Consider the following 19,719-nt stretch of genomic DNA (forward strand, 5'->3'; position numbering starts at 1 on the left):
TCAGGAATGCGTACATTTTCAAAGCTATATTTCTTCTGAAATTATCTAAGTCTAGTACATATACGTTTTTCCAACATCGTATATAGCCATACAAGTACATATGTACACCAAAAATTGCTCAAGTGAAAGAAGCCTTTTTTGCTAGAAGTGTGTAAAGATCGTCTAATGAATAAAATTTCTTGCGATCGTGGTCGTAAATGATTTTACGAATTTAAGTCTCGTACTGTTCTGCACTTGTACTGTTTGATTTGTAAGATCAAACATTGAACTCAAAAAATAATCTTTAAATTCTTACCGCTGGTGGGGGAAAAGTAAAAATCTTTCTAGAGTGAGATTATATTCATTCTAATTTTTATTTTATATTTTTGTTTTGTATTCTCATTACTTAACAGAAAAAACAGAAAAAATGGATTTTCGGATTGATTTCCTTCTGCTTCAATACAGCTTTTTGTACGGTCCAACGGCATTTCGAACGAGTGTTTAGCTGCTCCACTATACAATAAATGCGCCTTTTCAAAAACTTTTTTTGGTTTTATTTGTTGGTGTTAAAAAGCCTTATACCTCTCGTATTTTTTTTTTTTTTGGTATCATCGCTATCAATAGGGATTTGAGATGATTTTCCTATCATCACTCTTCTCAATGGGTTTTTTCCGATTTTTAGTGTAACGTTACTATATTGCTCACAAGTTCGCGCATAGCTTGGTTAATGTGCCTTTGGCCCGCCACCATGCTCTCCAATTCTATTTTTTTTGCCCAGTTTGCTAAAAATTCTGGCCTTTTCTCCATATTGCAATTCCTCAGGCTTATTCTCCTTGCCTACTTGTTCGGCAGTATCACATTTCTTATTTGGTCCATCAGCGACGGACTCCTCATTTTTACCATTAGACGGCGTTCTCATAATTTTAGAAATCCTTCGAAAAGGATTATCTGGTGTTCGCCGGACCTCAGCGAAAAAATAGTTTGGGAACACCCACCTCGATGTGTTTGTTCAGTCCCTAGCTTTACTGTCTAACTTAAAACGAAAATGGTTGGCAATGCCAAAAGCAAAAGTAAAAAGGGAACAGCTTATCGATGACAAACTAAAAAAAGCAGAATAATAAAAAAATACAAGTTAACTGCATGCTCCTGTAAGCGGTAAAAATTTTAATTATTTTTACAAATTGGCGCGGAAAAAACACAAAAGGTAAGTGCGAATGATTATAAAGGGTGATTTCTTAAGAGCTTGATAACTTTTTTTTAAAAAAAAACGCATAAAATTTGCAAAATCTCATCGGTTCTTTATTTGAAACGTTAGATTGGTTCATGACATTTACTTTTTGAAGATAATTTCATTTAAATGTTGACCGCGGCTGCGTCTTAGGTGGTCCATTCGGAAAGTCCAATTTTGGGCAACTTTTTCGAGCATTTCGGCCGGAATAGCCCGAATTTCTTCGGAAATGTTGTCTTCCAAAGCTGGAATAGTTGCTGGCTTATTTCTGTAGACTTTAGACTTGACGTAGCCCCACAAAAAATAGTCTAAAGGCGTTAAATCGCATGATCTTGGTGGCCAACTTACGGGTCCATTTCTTGAGATGAATTGTTGTCCGAAGTTTTCCCTCAAAATGGCCATAGAATCGCGAGCTGTGTGGCATGTAGCGCCATCTTGTTGAAACCACATGTCAACCAAGTTCAGTTCTTCCATTTTTGGCAACAAAAAGTTTGTTAGCATCGAACGATAGCGATCGCCATTCACCGTAACGTTGCGTCCAACAGCATCTTTGAAAAAATACGGTCCAATGATTCCACCAGCGTACAAACCACACCAAACAGTGCATTTTTCGGGATGCATGGGCAGTTCTTGAACGGCTTCTGGTTGCTCTTCACCCCAAATGCGGCAATTTTGCTTATTTACGTAGCCATTCAACCAGAAATGAGCCTCATCGCTGAACAAAATTTGTCGATAAAAAATTTTCGAACCGAACACTGATTTTGGTAATAAAATTCAATGATTTGCAAGCGTTGCTCGTTAGTAAGTCTATTCATGATGAAATGTCAAAGCATACTGAGCATCTTTCTCTTTGACACCATGTCTGAAATCCCACGTGATCTGTCAAATACTAATGCATGAAAATCCTAACCTCAGAAAAATCACCCGTTATATTAATTTTCCCCCAATAAACAACAATCTACTCAGAAATTTGAAGAACACAAAAAAGACGTCTACTTCACAATGTGTATGCATGTGTCCGTTTATGTACATTAGGGTCGCAGTAATTTTTAAAGTTTGAAAAGTGAACTTTCTGAATATGTGATGGTTATTTCTGAGAAACGAAAATTGTTGGTGAAATTTTAGTTTGATTAAAAAAACGAAAATTCATACGTTAACTGAATGTGAACCTAAAAATAAAATAGCGACTCCTTAGAGTTAAGCTACAGCGCCTGGCTTGAGGGAGAATTTTTTGTTTGTCAATCACAAACATTTGCGGGGGTAAGAGTTGAAAAAAAATTAAAAAAAAAACTTTTGAAGTACCCTAATATACATATATATGTATGTTTAATATAGCTGAAAATATATATTAATTTTTAATAGTATTTCAGCTTTGCTGATACTAAATAAGTAAGCGCGATCAATTATATTTGAACATATTGCCGAGGGAAAAAATAATTTAAAATTAGTGGTCTTTGTATTTTAATACGTAAACTTAACTTTCCTAAATTTAGTCTTCCTTTTGTGTTTTCAATATCGATGCTTCCATGTCTTGACTTTTGTGCCCGATGTTGGTGGGCATCTACTTCGTCTATCACCAGTCGCACGTTTTGTTTGTGGTTGCAGAATCATTTGAATCATCTTCCGCTTGGTTCTGCATTTTAGCAGTTTTGCGAGCTATAATTGTTGGCTGCTTTTCATAATTTACAAAATCTTTTCCTTTTTTGGTGAGATTAGGATTTGGCTGAACTAAAATATCTTTGGGCTTTTTCGGCAATTGTGCTGGTTTGTTCATAACCTGAACTTCCTCTTTCTTCTCATATGCTTCAGCATCATCTTCTAAAATGTGGTCGATTACTTCAGCTTCGTCCTTATCTTTAAACGATTTAATCTGGACTTCACTTTCCCATATTTCTCCAAAATGTGAGCCTGCCGAAAGAGGTAAATGCCAAGGTACCAATTCAGTTGGCTTTCCCTCAGCTATTGAAGATTCATGCAATTCTTCAATGGATTATTCTAAAACTTCATTTTCTTTTCTGTCTTCCTCTAATACTTTTGCTGTTTCTTCCTCAGTTTCAGAAGATAGATATATAGATGAAAGATTGGAACTTTTGTATTTTTTTTTTTTTAATCCGAGTCAACCAAAAATTTTCTGGCTCTTCTTCTATAGTAAAATCTTCTAACAACACATGAAGAGAACTATAAGTAATTTCGGACTCTCCCTCTTGTAATCTCGTTTTACAATGTTCCAGATTCTTGAAATACTCACCGTTATTTCAAAGTACAATTTCTCAACTTCAAGAGAAATTTCTTTAAAGTACTTTGTGTAGAAATTGTGCATTTGAAGAAACACAAATTTCAAAAGTTTTATGTCATCATTTTTATTGTAATGATTTTGTGGAGATCATCCATTACTTTGTTGAATTTTCCTCTTGAATATGGAGATTCCATGATCAAAATCAAGTGTATCTGAATTTATTCGGTCATTTTTCATGTCATTTCGCAATGGCTTTGTTGGAAAAGTGTTGGACGTGTGCAACACCCTTTCGGATAAATCTGCCTGGGCATCAAATATTAGTTCCTGTTTATGCCCATGACTTTTCCGCAACACTTTTCATATTTGTGTAACTGCTGGGTGTTCTCCAAAGAAATCGTCGTCGTATATTGATTCGGTCGCCTAGTTGACCTTGCTGTGCCTCGACTCACAGGCGCAGAATATTCCTTTGGATGGCAGAGATCACTGCGTTTAGTCTCTGTTAAAACGGCTTATGTGATCATTATAATATGTGGGAATATACAACCGTTTTAGATTTTTTTGTTTTAATTTGCCTGTATTTTGAAGAAGACTTTTTTATATAAATATTTTCTGTTTTATTAATACAGGACTTTTTAATTGTGGCCGAGCTCTTTATCCGGCTCGAAGGACCAAAAATTTTATAAACTCAATGAAGATTCTATCAAACCTTATCGATCGTGGGAAGAAATGAAAAGTCTTTCACTAAGCTGGGAATTATGCATTCTCAAATTGTTGTAACTATTAATTTTTTTCAGTCCCGTCACGAAATTTTCTTGGAAATACGCTAAAAAAAATCCCTGAAAATTTTAGCCCTTAATATTAACATTAAGAACTGGACCAAGGCCTGTAAAAATTTTCTATAGAAAATACACTACATTCGTGAATTTTTATCTTTAAATTCCTACAGATCTGAGGTATTTTATGGCATCGCTTTGACTTTAGACGCATATTTCTCAGAATTGTTCACTCTACAAAAGTGACCACTGCAACAAAGTCGTAACTCACACCGGCGAGGTAGTACGGAGCTCTAAACCCGATTTTTCCAAGAATTTCGCATTTTTTGTATATATCTCGTTAATGTATGATATATTTACAGTTTTATCTACCATACATTTTTTTAGTTTACATACAGTTATTAAATTAAAATAAAATTGGAAAATTATGCTGTTCAAGAAAATAGTAGTGGCTATTAAAAAAGACGATAAAACTAAGAATATGAAAGTAACAGTAAATATATCATATTTAATATGTTTCCTAAGATCTAATATTTTTTTGTAAATCCGTTGTTGTTTATAACAGCTAGGCATCGACGTGGCATGGAATCATAAGGTCCTCACAGACATTTGAGCCCATGCTTCCTTAAACACTTGCCAAAGCTCTGTGTTTTTCGATGGTTTTGCTGTTGCTACACTTCTCTTGAGATCGCCTCATAAGTTTTCGATAGGGTTTAGGTGCGAAGATTGTGCTGGCCGTGGTATCAAGTAGATGTTTTCAGATGCAGACCACTGATTAGCTAGTTTGCTCGTATGTTTAGGATCATTATCCTGCTGAAATGTCCATTTTAACATTTTCCAATTAGCATACGGTAGCATTACATCTTTCAATGTATTAATGTACACTGCTTGTTCCATAATGCCACTGATCAAAGAGATTGGACCATCGCCAGCATACGACAAACAAGCCCACACCATAGCCTTTAGCCCACCATACTTAACTGTCTTTGCGATGTACCTTGGGTGGTATTCTGTGTTTGGGGGACAACGAACACACTGCCTGGAGCCTATACGTATACCACAAAAAAAAAAAAAAAATTTTTATCTCATCCGTAAATAAAATGTTGTGCTACTTTTGGACGGGCCAATACATATGGTCTTTCGCAATCTTTTATTCTTGCGTTGACGTGCTTCTTCGTCAAAGGGGTACTTTTCTCGGACTCCTTGCATGTAAATTAGCTTATATTAGCCTTCGGCTAATCCGATAATAATTCCGATTCCCACGACAGCCGGTTCTACGCACCGGAATTGACTCGGATTTTATCCGACCAAGGGCTGTCCTTTCGGCGATCTAACCCCGTTTGGATCGGTAAGCATTAATCTATGTTTGTCGTCATTAGAGCAACGCCTTGCAGCAGGGTTGCTCCGTATCCTCCTGACTCGTGCTGGCATTGAGTCCAACCCGGGCCCGGAGGAATTTTTCTGCTGCGTCTGCGCTAAAAGGCTCCATCCAAACTCCACCTCGGTCAGGTGCAATACATGCAATGGATGGAGCCATCTTAAGACCTGCTCAGGCCTTAAGACCCACAGGGAGTGGACCACGCGTTACGTGGCCCCGTGTTGTCTGCGCAATACTGCGACACAAGCCTCCACGGCTGTGCAACCTGCACACTGTTCGCGCGCCGCGCCGCCACTCAATCAGAGTGGCCAACAAAGGACCTCTACGGTCAGGAGCTCAAACAGGCAACACAGCTCCCACTCTGACTTGTCCCCCCCCCAACCTTCATCCCGCTCCAATCCTCGTGCGAGAACCAATCAGCAACTCTTGGTTCCTCGCACAGTCTGCTCCGTGTGTCAGGCTGTCATACGTCGGAACGTCGCATCAGTTAAGTGCAATTCCTGCACTGGCTGGTGCCACTTCCCGACGTGTTCCGGCCTGCGCACCACACGTGAGTGGAGTGTCACCTACGTTGCCCCATGCTGCAGGAGTCTGCCTCCGCAACTCACAACAGTGGCGTCGCCAACCAACACCCCAGTGCGACAACCGCCCCCGCGGGTTCTGCAGCTGCAACAAATACCACCAACACGTCACTCCCTCACCCCCAGGATCACCCACGGACACCCTCGACAAACCCGACTCCTTCATATTAACTGCAACGGACTCCAGAGCAAGATCGAGGAGATAGTTGCACTTATGAATCGGGAACGTGTATCGATAGCTGCGGTCCAAGAAACCAAGCTAAACAGCCGCTCAGATCTTCTGAGTTGTGCAGGTTTCAACGTTTTACGTAAAGATCGCGAGCGAGATGGTGGTGGTGGCCTAGCCTTCATATTGCACAACACCGTGCAGTATCGTTTAATCGAAGAAGACATCGACCCCAGGGATACTACCCTAGAATGTCAGGGCATAGCTATCCGGTCAGGCGATGTCGAGCTCGAAATATTTAATATATACATCCCCCCAGTTACATGTTGCCCTACAGGATATCACCCGAATATAGGTGCGCTACTTCGTGGTGAAAACCGTATGGTACTAGGCGACTTTAACGCGCACCACGATCTTTGGCATTCCTGCCTGTCAAATGATCGTAGGAGGATGGAGCTGGCGGAACAGATTGACGATTCGACATTCTGCACAATGAACGACGAAGCCCCCACCAGAGTTATGGGCACCTGTAATAGCTCGCCGGATATTACCATTGCTAGCGGTGGCCTGATAAACAGCATAACCTGGCGACCTATGCTCACTTTTGCATCAGACCATCTGCCCATAATTATCTCGATCGAGAAGCCTCCCGATTTCGTTTCTGTGGACAACCGTACCTTCATTAACTTCAAAAAAGCTAATTGGGTCGGCTTCACAGAATTCACTGAGAGCACCTTCAACGCTCTACCCATTCCTACGGACGTATGCGTTGGCGAACGTCAATTCCGCAAGGTGATCGCAGCAACTACTGCTCGCTTCATCCCGGCTGGAAGAATAGCGGAAATCCGCCCCAATTTCCCAGCCGAAGCAGCTGTCTTAGCTAATGAGCGCGACACCTTACGCCATGCCGATCCCGGGGATCCCCGAATAAGGGATCTCAATTTGGAGATTCGGCGAGTGGTAAATCAACATAAGCGGACGAAATGGATAGAGCACCTGAAGTCCTGCAACCTCTCCACCGGTGTGAGTAAGCTTTGGGCTACTGTCAAAGCTTTGTCTAATCCGAAGAGACACGACGATCGAGTTGAAGTTCAATTCAATGGTCATGCCTCTTCGGACCCGAAGAAGTGCGCGAGCTATTTTAGCCGGCAGTTTACACTGCACCCTTCGGTAGACAAAGCTAAGAGATGTGTTAACCGGCGGCTGCGCAAAACGCCAAACAACTGCGCGCCACTTACTTTCACCGGTGAGGAGGTTCAGAGTGTCATCACAAAAGCTAAATCATCCAAATCCATTGGCCCTGATGGAATCAACATGCTAATGCTAAAGCATCTAGGCTCGGCGGGAGTAGGTTATCTCACCAGTGTCCTCAACTTGTCACTAACCACCCTTCAAATACCCGATGTGTGGAAAATCGGAAGGGTGGTGCCACTACTGAAACCTGGGAAACCCGCCAACAAAGGGGAATCTTATCGCCCGATAACTCTCCTCTCCCCAGTAGTGAAGACACTTGAGGCCCTGCTACTCCCGACTTTCACTCACCACCTGAGCCTAGCCAGCCACCAGCATGGATTCCGAAAAGTGCACAGCACCACCACAGCACTTAGCGTCATAAACTGTGAGAGAACGATCCTCGTAGCGTTGGACTTGTCAAAAGCCTTTGACACAGTCAACCACACAACGCTATTGCAGGACATGGAAAAAACAACGCTTCCTCCAGGGTTAAAGAGGTGGACCATGAACTACCTGAGTGGTCGCCAGTCATCCGTACTATTTCGAGGCGAAACATCTAAACTGAGAAGAATTAAACAGGGGGTTCCGCAGGGTGGTGTCCTCTCCCCACTACTGTTTAACTTCTATATCTCGAAACTCCCACAACCACCAGAGGGGGTCTCCATAACCTCGTACGCTGATGACTGCACGATATTGACGTCGGGCAATGGAATCGATGGCATGTGTTCGAAAGTGAACAGCTACCTTTCCTCACTGCACGGAATCTCCAACTTTCCCCCACCAAATCCACAGCGACTATATTTACAAACTGGACGAAGGAGTATAGACTTGAGCTTGATATTGCAGTCGATGGCGTCAAAATTCCGACTGTCAATAACCCTAAAATTTTAGGCGTAACCTTTGATAGTCTATGCTCCTTCACTCCCCATACGACCGCGATTATCGCCAAAGTACAGAGCCGCAACAAGATCCTCAAGTCGCTAGCCGGCAGCACATGGGGAAAAGACAAAGAAACGTTGTTGGCAACTTACAAGGCAATCGGCCGGCCGGTCCTCAACTACGCAGCACCGATATGGTCGCCTGGATGCAGTGGCACGCAGATGAGGAAACTACAGACCTGCCAGAACACAGCACTCCGGACTACGACGGGATGTCTCTTGATGTCTCCCATCGAACACCTCCATAGTGAGACGCGCATGCTTCCTGTAAAGGAGCATAATGAACTTCTCTCCAGGCAGTTCCTGCTGGGATGTTTCCGTAGGAATCACCCTTGCAGCCATCTGCTTGGAGCGGAGCCGCCTCCTAGGAGCATCAAGAGGTCATTCCTCGACTACGTCGACGACGTCGTACAGTACGCCGACCGAACTTCGGACGCTACAGACTTCAGACAGGTACTGACCGCCATTCACAGTGGAGCCATTAACACCTTCACCGACTCCCTTCCCGTGAATGGCGTTCTTGGAGTCAAAGCACCACCTATTGCAGATGAAGAGCTCCAGTTGCCGCGAGAAACGCGAGTGACCCTAGCGCAACTTCGTTCTGGGTATTGTAGCAGGTTAAACTCCTACTTATCCAGAATCGACCCCGACATATCCAATATATGTCCTGCATGCAACGAGTCTCCGCATGACACTGGCCACCTCTTTGCATGCCCCACAAACCCAACTCATCTAACACCTTCCTCCCTTTGGTCCGACCCCGTCGAAACAGCGCGTTTCCTGGGCCTACCGTTAGATGACCTCGACGACAACACAGATGACCCTTACCACCCTAACGGGGATTAGCATATCCGTTAAAACAACAACAACATTAGCCTTCGGCTAACTGTGACAGCACTGACCAGTAGATTCAATTCATTTTTAATTATTTTTGACGACGCCTAAGGCTTTGCTTTGCTGTATCGCACAATTCGTCGGACCTCCAGAAATGTAGTCTTGCGCTTACCACCACAAGTTTCCGGCTTGATAGTATGGTGAATAACATTAAATATCATCGGAGCAGTGCAACCAATAATTTCTTCGATTTATTTATATGTTTTGCCCTGATCTCTCAAGTTACCAATTAACTCTCGCTTTTTGATTGAGCAATGCTTTTTTCAACCCACTAAACAATAAATTTATATCACAGAATTACTATATTATTTTAATACACTTTCTGATGTCAGTTAAAATTAAAAAAAAAAAATTTTAATTTTTTTCAATTATTCCCGTCAAGCACTACTATGTTAATGAGCAAGAGACTTTTGGTGCAAATATTGAAATATATCATAAAGAAAGCAAATTAAAATAAAAATAACGGCATTTTGGTGTTTTTTTGTTAACAATATTCTGTTCTACGAAAGTATTGTAGAAATGTTCAATTTGCAAGATAGAACATGTCAGCAATAAGATTGGAGTGTTATGTGCTGTCGCACTATTATTTTCGTGAACACAACTGTACAATGTACATATATATCTTTTGTTTTAATTTGCCTGTATTTTGGACGGGACTTTTTTATATATTGCCTGTTTTATTAATACAACACTTTTTAATGTGGCCGAGCTCTTTATCTGGCTCTTACAGATTAAACATTGAACTCAATAAAGAATCTTTAAATTCTTACAGCTTGTGAGGAAAAAGCAAAGATCTTTCTGAATACATTCATTCTAATTTTTATTTTATATTTTCATTACATGTATACTATTTTAGGAAACTATCTTAAATAACTAAATATGTGTATACATACATATGTATGTGTATATATTTGTATGGGATGTTTTTAAGTGTACAATTCAATACATGTGTGTGTGTTTAATGTTATCTGATCTGTAAATTTTTGACTTTTGTTTATCCATGCATTTTTATTATTATTGGATGCGCTTTGCATGTAAATGCATGTGCCAGTTTATGTACATATGTATGTTCAATCTACAGTAGAATCGCGCCAAACGTGCGAGGAAGTTAAACCTTCAGCTAAGTTGACCGATCTTGAGCGTCCACGTACCGCTCTAAAAAGTTAACTATTGATAAAACTAAATAAGTAAGCATGTTTAATGATATGTATATGTATAATGATACTCTTTTTAAACTGTATGTGTAATAATAAAAATAGTATACTTATATCCACGCGGACAAACTGTGCATTTTTCATATTATAATAATTATTTACTGTAATAACACAGTACAACAGCGTAGTTTAACATAACTCGCGAACCACTTGTCCGATTTTGATGAAACAAATTTAGAAAAATTAAAATTTATAATTTAGAAAAAAAATTAAAAAAAAAAACGTTTTTGCCAAAATGTTACAACTAAGCGAAAAAACATCAAGATAAGGAAAAAAAAGGTCATAAAAAAAACTGACACATACGAACGCCGAACCCTTTGAGGGTTTACTATACTGACCTGGTACCATCACCCTGACTTGGAATTTCTCACCTCCCAGACAATAATCCCAAAAATGTTCCAAGTGTAATTTTAGTGTGAGTTTTATTGATAGAAAATACAACATAAAAGTTTAGGGCGACAAAAGTTGATTAATCTTCCGCTATGGTTAACGGATAAAAAGTACACAGTATAAAGTTAAGTACATTAAAATCGAAAGTTTCTCAAAATTGTAATATTTACGAACCTTATTAAGATAAATTTAAAAATCTATAAGCTAAACTAAAAATAGATATCATTATCTGGAAAATTTCCTCTATAATATTTATAAATAAGTATACTTACATATATGAGGCTTTGGGCTCCAGTGGGAGGTGCACTATATGAGTATAAGTATGTAGTGTTATATAGTATATATTAACCCTGAATTAGGGGATATTTATTCTAAATCTCTGCAAGTGCATTAAACACTTAATTATTTATTTAAAAAATTTTATTATTTCAGGTATTAGCGTAAATAAGAGGCAAAAATTGCTTGTCAATGCAGGAGTTCGTTCACAATCTTCAACTGTAAATGAAGTACTTAGGAAAAAGAAAAAACGTGTAGTAAAACCTCGTTATTCCAAATATGTAGAGCTTCTCGAAGGTGAGTAATTATGTAAATATATAAACATTTTATGAAATAAAGTTCATATGCTAAAATCGGAGGAGATTCAGGACATGTGGATTGACTACTATATATAAGTAGACTTACTCAATAAGGATGTGAAAGGTCTATCTTTATTATTCGCTTGTAACATGTTGCACATATGTATGTAGGTTTAACGCACTAGTCTCAAACCATTCAATCCAAAATAACCAAATTCGCTCAAGATTAATCCTACATATAAAAACGAGCACGAGAGCACCGATTGCTGAATGTACTGAAATAGCATAGAAATACAAGGTCTGTCGCAAAAGAAACAGAACTTTTTCAATATAACTGTTTCTGGTGGCTCCACCTATTGGTGGGTATATGAAATAAAAAGTTTGATCTCTTGTTGACATTTCGTAAAAATTTTAAGACAATTAGATAACTACAATCGATATCGATCAAAAAGTGACAGCAGCATTTTAAACAATGAGCTAATATTAAATTTTGTTTTAAACTTGGGAAAACGTTTCCTGAAACATTTCAAATGATGAAAAAAGTTTGTGGTGATCGGTGCCTGTCCCGCAGTAATGTGCATGAGTGGTTTAAACGATACCAAGAAGGTCGTGTGGACCTCTGTGACGATCAGATGTCGAGCCAAAAAAAGTCGTCTTCAGAAGTCAAAAATAAAGACAATGCTGATTTGTTTTTACGATTCCGAGGGTATTGTACACCGAGAGTTCGTCCCACTTGGTCTAAAGATTAATGCTGTGTTTTACCTTGGTGTTATGAAGCGTCTTTTGTCACTCATTCGTCGTGATCGACCACAATACCGTGAGGCAGAAACCGCTTACGCAGTTATAGCCGAGATAACCCCAGTCCTCCAGTCGTTTCTTTTCGCAAGGTGGCGCCCATTGGAGATTCCAGGTCCTCCTCCACCTGGTCCTTCCAAAGGAGTGGAGGTCTTCCTCTTCCTCTGCCCCCCGGCGGTTACTGCGTCGAATACTTTCAGAGCTAGAGTGTTTTCATCCATTCAGACGACATGACCTAGCCAGCGTAGCCGCTGTCCTTTAATTCTCCGAACTATATCAATGTCTTGGTATATCTCATACAGCTCATCTTTCCATGGAATGCGATCATTCGCAGAAGTTTTCTCTCGAAAACTCGCAACTTATCCAATGATGTCATCGTCCATACCTCTGCACCAGAGAGCTGCAACGATCACAATTTTTTCAATCATACCCGATCATTGACTCAGATATTTTGTGACGGAAAACTTTGCTTCAACAAAAATGAATGATCGTAAGCGAGCGTGCTCAAAGCGAACAATCAGTTTCAATCACTGTTGCTTGTTTCGTAATGATTTTTCTCGATCGAACGCCTTGTGTGAGCAGCAAAGAATGTTCGAGAATGCTGCTTGCATTCAGCTCGATCACAATCATACCGTTTGGTCATACCGGGTGGTTCCTGCCAGCAGCGCAGTCGCTGAGCGTTCTTTTTCTTTAGCTGGAAATATTGTAACTGAAAAAAGAAATAGGCTCGGACCATGTTCAGCTGATAATTTATTGTTTTTAAATTCATTTTTTAAAAGTTTTACCGATTAAGAAACCAAGTTTATTACCTTCTTTTAATTTTAAGTTTTTGTTGATCTCAATGAAGAAGTGACAAAAATTTGAAATTTGTGTTCCCTGATATTTTAAGCATTACCTTTGTTTATTAATTTTAAGCATTAATTGAATTTTAGTTTTCAGCGTTAAAAATGAAGAAATATATGCAGTAATGTTTTGGTTAATTTTATGCATCGCAACTTGTTTCCGTTAAAACACACAAATATGTACATACAAACTATGCACATACATATTTGCAGGGCAATTCTCGATCTGATTGGTTCAATCACAATCTATTCAAACGCACACTTGATTGATGTATGAGTTTTCGTGCATCATTGGACTTGATCGTGTTTTTCTGTACAATAATTTCCAATCATCATACCGGAACCAAACAATCAGTTTCAATCAGTAAGCAGAGCAATCAAATTAATTGATCGAACTCCTTCGTTTTGAGCACGAAACTCGATCGAACAATTTTGTTGCGAACCGCTGTGCTGAGTTGTGACCGTTTTGAGCGAAGCTGATCAAACCGGATCGATCATACTCAATGCAGGTCTCTGCTCTGCACCATACAGCAGGACGGGAATAATTAGACCTATAGAGTTTGGTTTTGTTCATCGAGAGAGAACTTTACTTCTGAATTGCCTACGAATTGTCCAGAAGTAGGTTGAAGAAGACACACGAAAGAGCCTTGTTTGAAACCTCGTTTGGTATCGAACGGCTCGGAGAGGTCCTTCCCGATCCTCACGGAACTTTTGGTGTCGCTCAACGTCAGCTTACACAGCCGTATTAGTTTTGCGAGGATACCAAATTCAAAAATCGCGACATAAAGGCAGCGCCTTTTCGTCAAAGGTAGCTTTGAAATCGACGAAAAAGTGATGAGTGTCTATTCTCTTTTCACGGGTCTTTTCCAAGATTTGGCGCATGGTGAATATTTGGTCGGTTGCTGATTTGCCAGGTCTAAAGCTACACTCCATTCAGTTTGTTGACGGTGGGCTTTAATCTTTTACACAATACGCTCGATAGAACCTTATACGCGATGTTGAGGAGCCTAATCCCACGGTGGTTTTTCGCAGATTGTGAGGTCTTCCTTTTTGTGGATTGGGCAGAGCACACTTAAATTCTAATCGTTGGGCATGCATTCGTCCGACCATATTCCACAAAGAAGCTGATGCATGACCCTTATCAGTTCTTCGCCGCCGTGTTTGAATAGCTCGGCCGGCAATTCATCGGCCGCGCCGCTTTGTTGTTCTTCAGACGGGCAATTGCTATTCGAACTTTTTCATAGTTGCGCAATGGGACGTCTGCTCCATCGTCATCGATTAGGGAAAAGGGTTCATCTTTTCCTGTCGTTATACTTTCACTGCTATTCAGCAGGCGGGAGAAGTATTCCCTCCATAATTTTAGTATGCTCTGGACATCAGTCATAAGATCACCTCTGGAGGTTAGACAAGAGTACCTCCGGTCTTGAAACCTTCTGTTAATCGCCACATCTTTTCGTAGAATTTTCGAGCATTACCCCTGTCGGCCAGCTTGTCAAGCTCTTCATACTCTCGCATTTCGGCCTCTCTCTTTTTCTGTATGCAAAGCGTCTCACTTCTCTGAGTCTCTCAACCACACCGAACTTGCGCTCCTTTATATGGCCATTGTAAAAAATTCCACACTCTCCTTAGTCCCTGTCCCGTCCATGTTGTTGTTGTTTTAACGGTTATCTAATCCCCGTTAGGATGGTAAGGGTCACTTGTGTTGTCGTCTAACGGGAGGCCCAAGAAACGTGCTGTTTCAACGGGGTCGGATCAAAGGGAGGAGGGTGTTAGATGAATGGGGTTCGTAGCGCATGCAAAGAGGTGGCCAGTATCATGCGGAGACTCGTTGCCTGCAGGACATACAGTGGGTATGTCAGGGTCTATTCTGAATACGTAGGAGTTTAACCTACTACAGTATCTAGAACGAAGTTGCGCTAGGGTCGCTCGCGTTTCTCGCGGCAGCTGGAGCTATTCGTCTGCTATAGGTGCTCCAATGACACAAATTAGTACTCACCGATCCAAACGGGGTTAGATCGCCAACAGCCCTTGGTCGGATGAAATCCGAGTCAATTCAGGTGCGTGGAACCGGTTGTCGTGGGAATTGTTCCGTCCATCGCATTTCTTGGACGGCGGAGATGTCAGCCTTTATTTTCACGAGGACATCAACCAGCTGGGCAGCGGCACCTTCCCCATTAAGGGCCCGGACATTGCAGGTGCATGCCCTCAAATCGTAATCCTTATTTCTTTTGCCATGGTTGTAATCAAAAGGGGGGCTTCTCTTCCGAGGCTTTTTGTTCCTTTTCATTTGGGGCGTTTTTTACGTGGCGGGTCCCAAATGCAGCCCACAACCCTGTGGAGGGGATGTTTCGCCTTCTGACTTTAGCTTGCCTTCAAACGGATGTTCTTTGGCTACCCAAAGGATTCTTGGTCTTGGACCGGAAGTCGTCAGTTGCTTGAGCCATATATACGAGAATCGTTTCTGGCCACTCCCGAGTGAATGACAATCACTTTCCTCACTTGTGTGAACTTCTAAACATGTTTCCATTATTCTCTCTTTACTTGTTAAAAATCAAAGATTTGATTTTTTTAGACCTTGATAGCTATTGGAAAATTAAGGATGAATATCTTACAGTTTTCTTATCTAAACACTCTCCTTCTACTTCTTATTAGGGTGCTGCCTTTCTTTTTTAGCTGGGGCCGCACCTTCTCCACTCATTTTTATTAAAATTTGTATTAAATCTTTATAATTTAAGTAGAAATTACAAAAATTATTTAAAACTTACCTTACTCAACAATTTTTCGGCGAAATATACAGCACAATATATATATGTATATGACAGCTGGCACAGGGGTACAATTATATTTTTAAGTGTAATTGCATGAAATTTAACATGGGGTTTAGTCTGACATATTTTACAGTCATTGCAAATATTTTTGTGCGTATGTTTTGTTGTTGTGTCATTGTACAAATGGGAAAACTCTGAAATCAGTGCAAAAAAACTAAAAGCGCGATAGTGCAATAACTAAATAAAGGACCTGCTCGGCCGATTTCAACCAAACTCGGTTCATGACATTATTTTAACATTCTATGTCACAGTGTGAATTCGATTCCGCCCATCGGACCCGTATTACCCATGTAACACAATTCTAAATTCCTTTTGATTCTTTCATTTTCTGATTTACAAATCAAAATACTATTAGTATAACGAGAAAAAACTTTGCACGAGTAGTGCCTTTGAAGTATGCCACCTTATAACAAATATTGTCCAATTCGAAGCCAAACTGTTCAAGGCTCTAGGTACTGAACATGTGTATGCCAATACCTATAGTTGACTTTGTAAGATATATAATATAATAAAATTATTTTCTTATAATGGTATGTATGTGTGTCAAAAATGGGTTGAATTAGATCAATATTTCCTTTAGCCCGCATATATGGTACCTAATATAAGGATTTTCGACCAATATGTTAGTAATCTTTATAAAATTGAGTAATAGTGTTTTATCTTGCCCCTAAAATGGAAAAAATTGAGCGAAAACATGACCTAGCCCTCCTATAACTAATACCACGATTTTCGATCATCCGGCTGACTTTACTCCATATGATTAGTGATTGTATGAGAGGAGGATTGTTAATTGGAGTATTGGTTAAAATAGATTAAAAACGAATCAATACTACCCCTAACTCCTATATAATACTTATAAAGATTTTATTTATTCTAAAAGGTGTTATGCCGAATATATCGGTCAGAACTATTTATATATAAAATTGCTTCAAAATATGTTCTCGACTATAAACTAAATTAATGCAATCATTCTGTCCCTAATTTACACCATAACATAATTTCCGTCTTTCCCCCAGTATTTAAACCGTTCATGTTGATCAAAATGCCTGATATTTTAATGAAAATAAATGTACAAGTTTTCATAAAAATTATAGGGGTACTCTCTTGCTCTTGCAAGATTGCAGATTGCAAAAATACTATACCGAAATATACAAGGACACGAGAGCACCCATTGCAGAATCTAGTGATATATGAACGGCTGATTCGGTCAATTTGTTGTGAATGACTATTATGCATGGCTATTGTGAATTGGCGCACCTTCTGCATACATTTTTGTTTAAACGGAGGCAAGGAAAAATGCCATATTTTATTTTAAAAAGGTTAATTTAATTAGCAAATAAATTTTGTTATTTTACACTTAATTACAAAATATGTAAAATATTTGAAGGTGCTCGCTACGTGCGAATGTACTATTAAAAACCACGGCGAGCGGACAAAAACAGTATCCCGATGATTTTTATTAAAAGGGGCTGAGCGTAGCGCGCAGGATTGCTGTCGATGGATGTAAATATGCGGAAAACGTGTGAAGTGCGATGATTGTGTGACGAAATGTTGACGTGGCGAATGTTGGTAGCGAATCTAGCCTTCCATCCCGATGTCCATCCTTTTTGTTGAGTGGGTACATGTGTGGTGAGTTGTGCTGGTGTTGTGTGGTGATGTGAGTGTATGGTGCCATCGGATGTGGTGTATGTGAGTCCGTCCTTAGGGTGCGCCAGTTTCTCCCGGGTAGAGTGGGGGGAGGGTTAACTCATTTAAACAATTTTTAACAAAAAAACTGTTACAAATATTTATAATTTAAATAAAAATTATAAAATCTATTTAAAACTTACCGTCCTCAACAATTTAACGACGTAATATGTCTTTATGTAAAATGACAGCTAAAACAGGGTTGCAATTATATTTTTGTGTGACATTGCACGCAAATATACATGGGTTTTGGTCTGACATATTTTACTGGCATTGCAAATAATTTTCTGCGTGTGTTTGTTGTTGCGCCGGTGCACCAAGAGGAAATATATGCAATTCTTGCACCGTGCAAGGGTTTTGCAAGAGCAAGAGAATACCCCTTATGTCGTTTTGGGCTGAATTCGAATAGATTTTGGTCTACACCTTATATCCCTAATGTAATGAATTACGATCCTCTATTTTTCGAGTTCCATATCAGCTCAATAAGTTAGATTAGATTGTTCGAGTTAATATCACATACGCGAAATAAAATATAGCAATATAACTAATGCCGGCATTCTGCTTGTCACGATTGTCTCATGTCTTTAATTGAGACAATTGTAATTTAGTGACTCTGCTAGTCAGGATGTCTCATTTTGCTCTTGTTTTTCTATGACTTGATGCAAAGCATATAACAAGTTAGAGACTGATATTGCTCAATTAGAGAAGAGACAAACTCGCCAGAATACCAAACAGTCACTAAATAGATTTCACCACAGATTCGTCTCTGTTAGAGACTTGAGACTGCTCGCAGAATACCGGCTTAAGCCCAACTGCATGGCCTTCAATATACCAAAAGTCAAGAAGATACCAAATATGTAATTTATTAACTTTTCCATCAAATAAAGGTTGCTTGATTCTTTCGCAACATTTTCTATGTAACATAAAGTTCTGCCAGCACTTCAAGGAACTTTCCGGGCTTTGGATCTTGCAAGTTGCAAGAGCATAAAATGTTCGATTACATCCAAAGTTAGCCCTTCCTCACTTATTTAACTTAAATTATTCTTTCGTAACATACCATATTGTTACCGAGTATAATAGTTTTGTTCATCTAACGGTTGTTGTGACAACTAAAACTAATGAACAGATATAGTTATAGAGTATAAAAATGATTAGGATGACCAGTTAAATGTCTCAGGAAGTTAACATTGGAAATGGGCGAAATAAAGCCCCACCACAAAATGTCGTTAAACGAAAACATATAAGGTGCACTGACTAATACCATGTTCCGACCTACACTTAATCACTTTAGGCTTTACACTGTCAATTAGGCTATTTCATTAATCTACTAGATTTAGCAAGATTTCGCCATGACACTCGTCCCCGAGGATAATTCAATCTAATCTACTCGAAATTTTCATGTGCGATTTAGCGCCATCTGTTTATCAATAACCCCGGATGAGAGACCCCCCTTTTGATGACGACCATGGAAAACGAAATAAGGACTACGAACTGATGGCATGCACCTGGAATGTCCGGTCCCTTAATTGGGAAGGTGCCCAGTTGATGTCCTCGTGAAAATAAATGCTGACATCACCGCCGTCCAAGAAATGCGATGGACGGGACAAGGACAGAGACGAGTAGGTCCTTGTGGCATTTACTACAGTGGCCATATAAAGGAGCGCAAGTTTGGTGTGGGATTCGTGGTGGGAGAGAGAATCCGTCGCCGAGTACTATCATTCACTCCGGTGAATGAATGTCCAGCTACAATCCGCATCAAAGCGAGGTTATTCAACATATCGCTGATTTGCGCCCACGCCCCAACGGAAGAGAAGGACGATTTGACCAAAGGTGACTTTTATGAGCGCTTGGAGCTTGCATATGAGAGCTTCCCCCGCCACGATGTCAAAATCGTGCTTGGCGACTTTAACGCTAAGGTAGGCAAAGAAGGTATCTTTGGCACTACGGTCGGTAAATTCAGCCTCCACGACGAAACATCTCCAA

The 19,719-nt window shown here is 39.9% G+C and overlaps 1 protein-coding gene across 1 annotated transcript in view; it reads left to right on the forward strand.

Annotated features, from left to right (window-relative positions):
* The window catches only part of LOC105228012 (DNA-directed RNA polymerase, mitochondrial), an 87,522-nt gene that overhangs the window by 36,349 nt on the left and 31,454 nt on the right, over positions 1-19,719 (forward strand). The window contains exon 2 of the mRNA XM_011207619.4: positions 11,443-11,583. Within this exon, the coding sequence (XP_011205921.2) occupies positions 11,443-11,583 (141 nt within the window). The remainder of the gene's footprint in view (positions 1-11,442; positions 11,584-19,719) is intronic.

The sequence above is a fragment of the Bactrocera dorsalis genome, chromosome 1 (genome assembly GCF_023373825.1).
Source record: "Bactrocera dorsalis isolate Fly_Bdor chromosome 1, ASM2337382v1, whole genome shotgun sequence".
Taxonomy (NCBI): domain Eukaryota; kingdom Metazoa; phylum Arthropoda; class Insecta; order Diptera; family Tephritidae; genus Bactrocera; species Bactrocera dorsalis.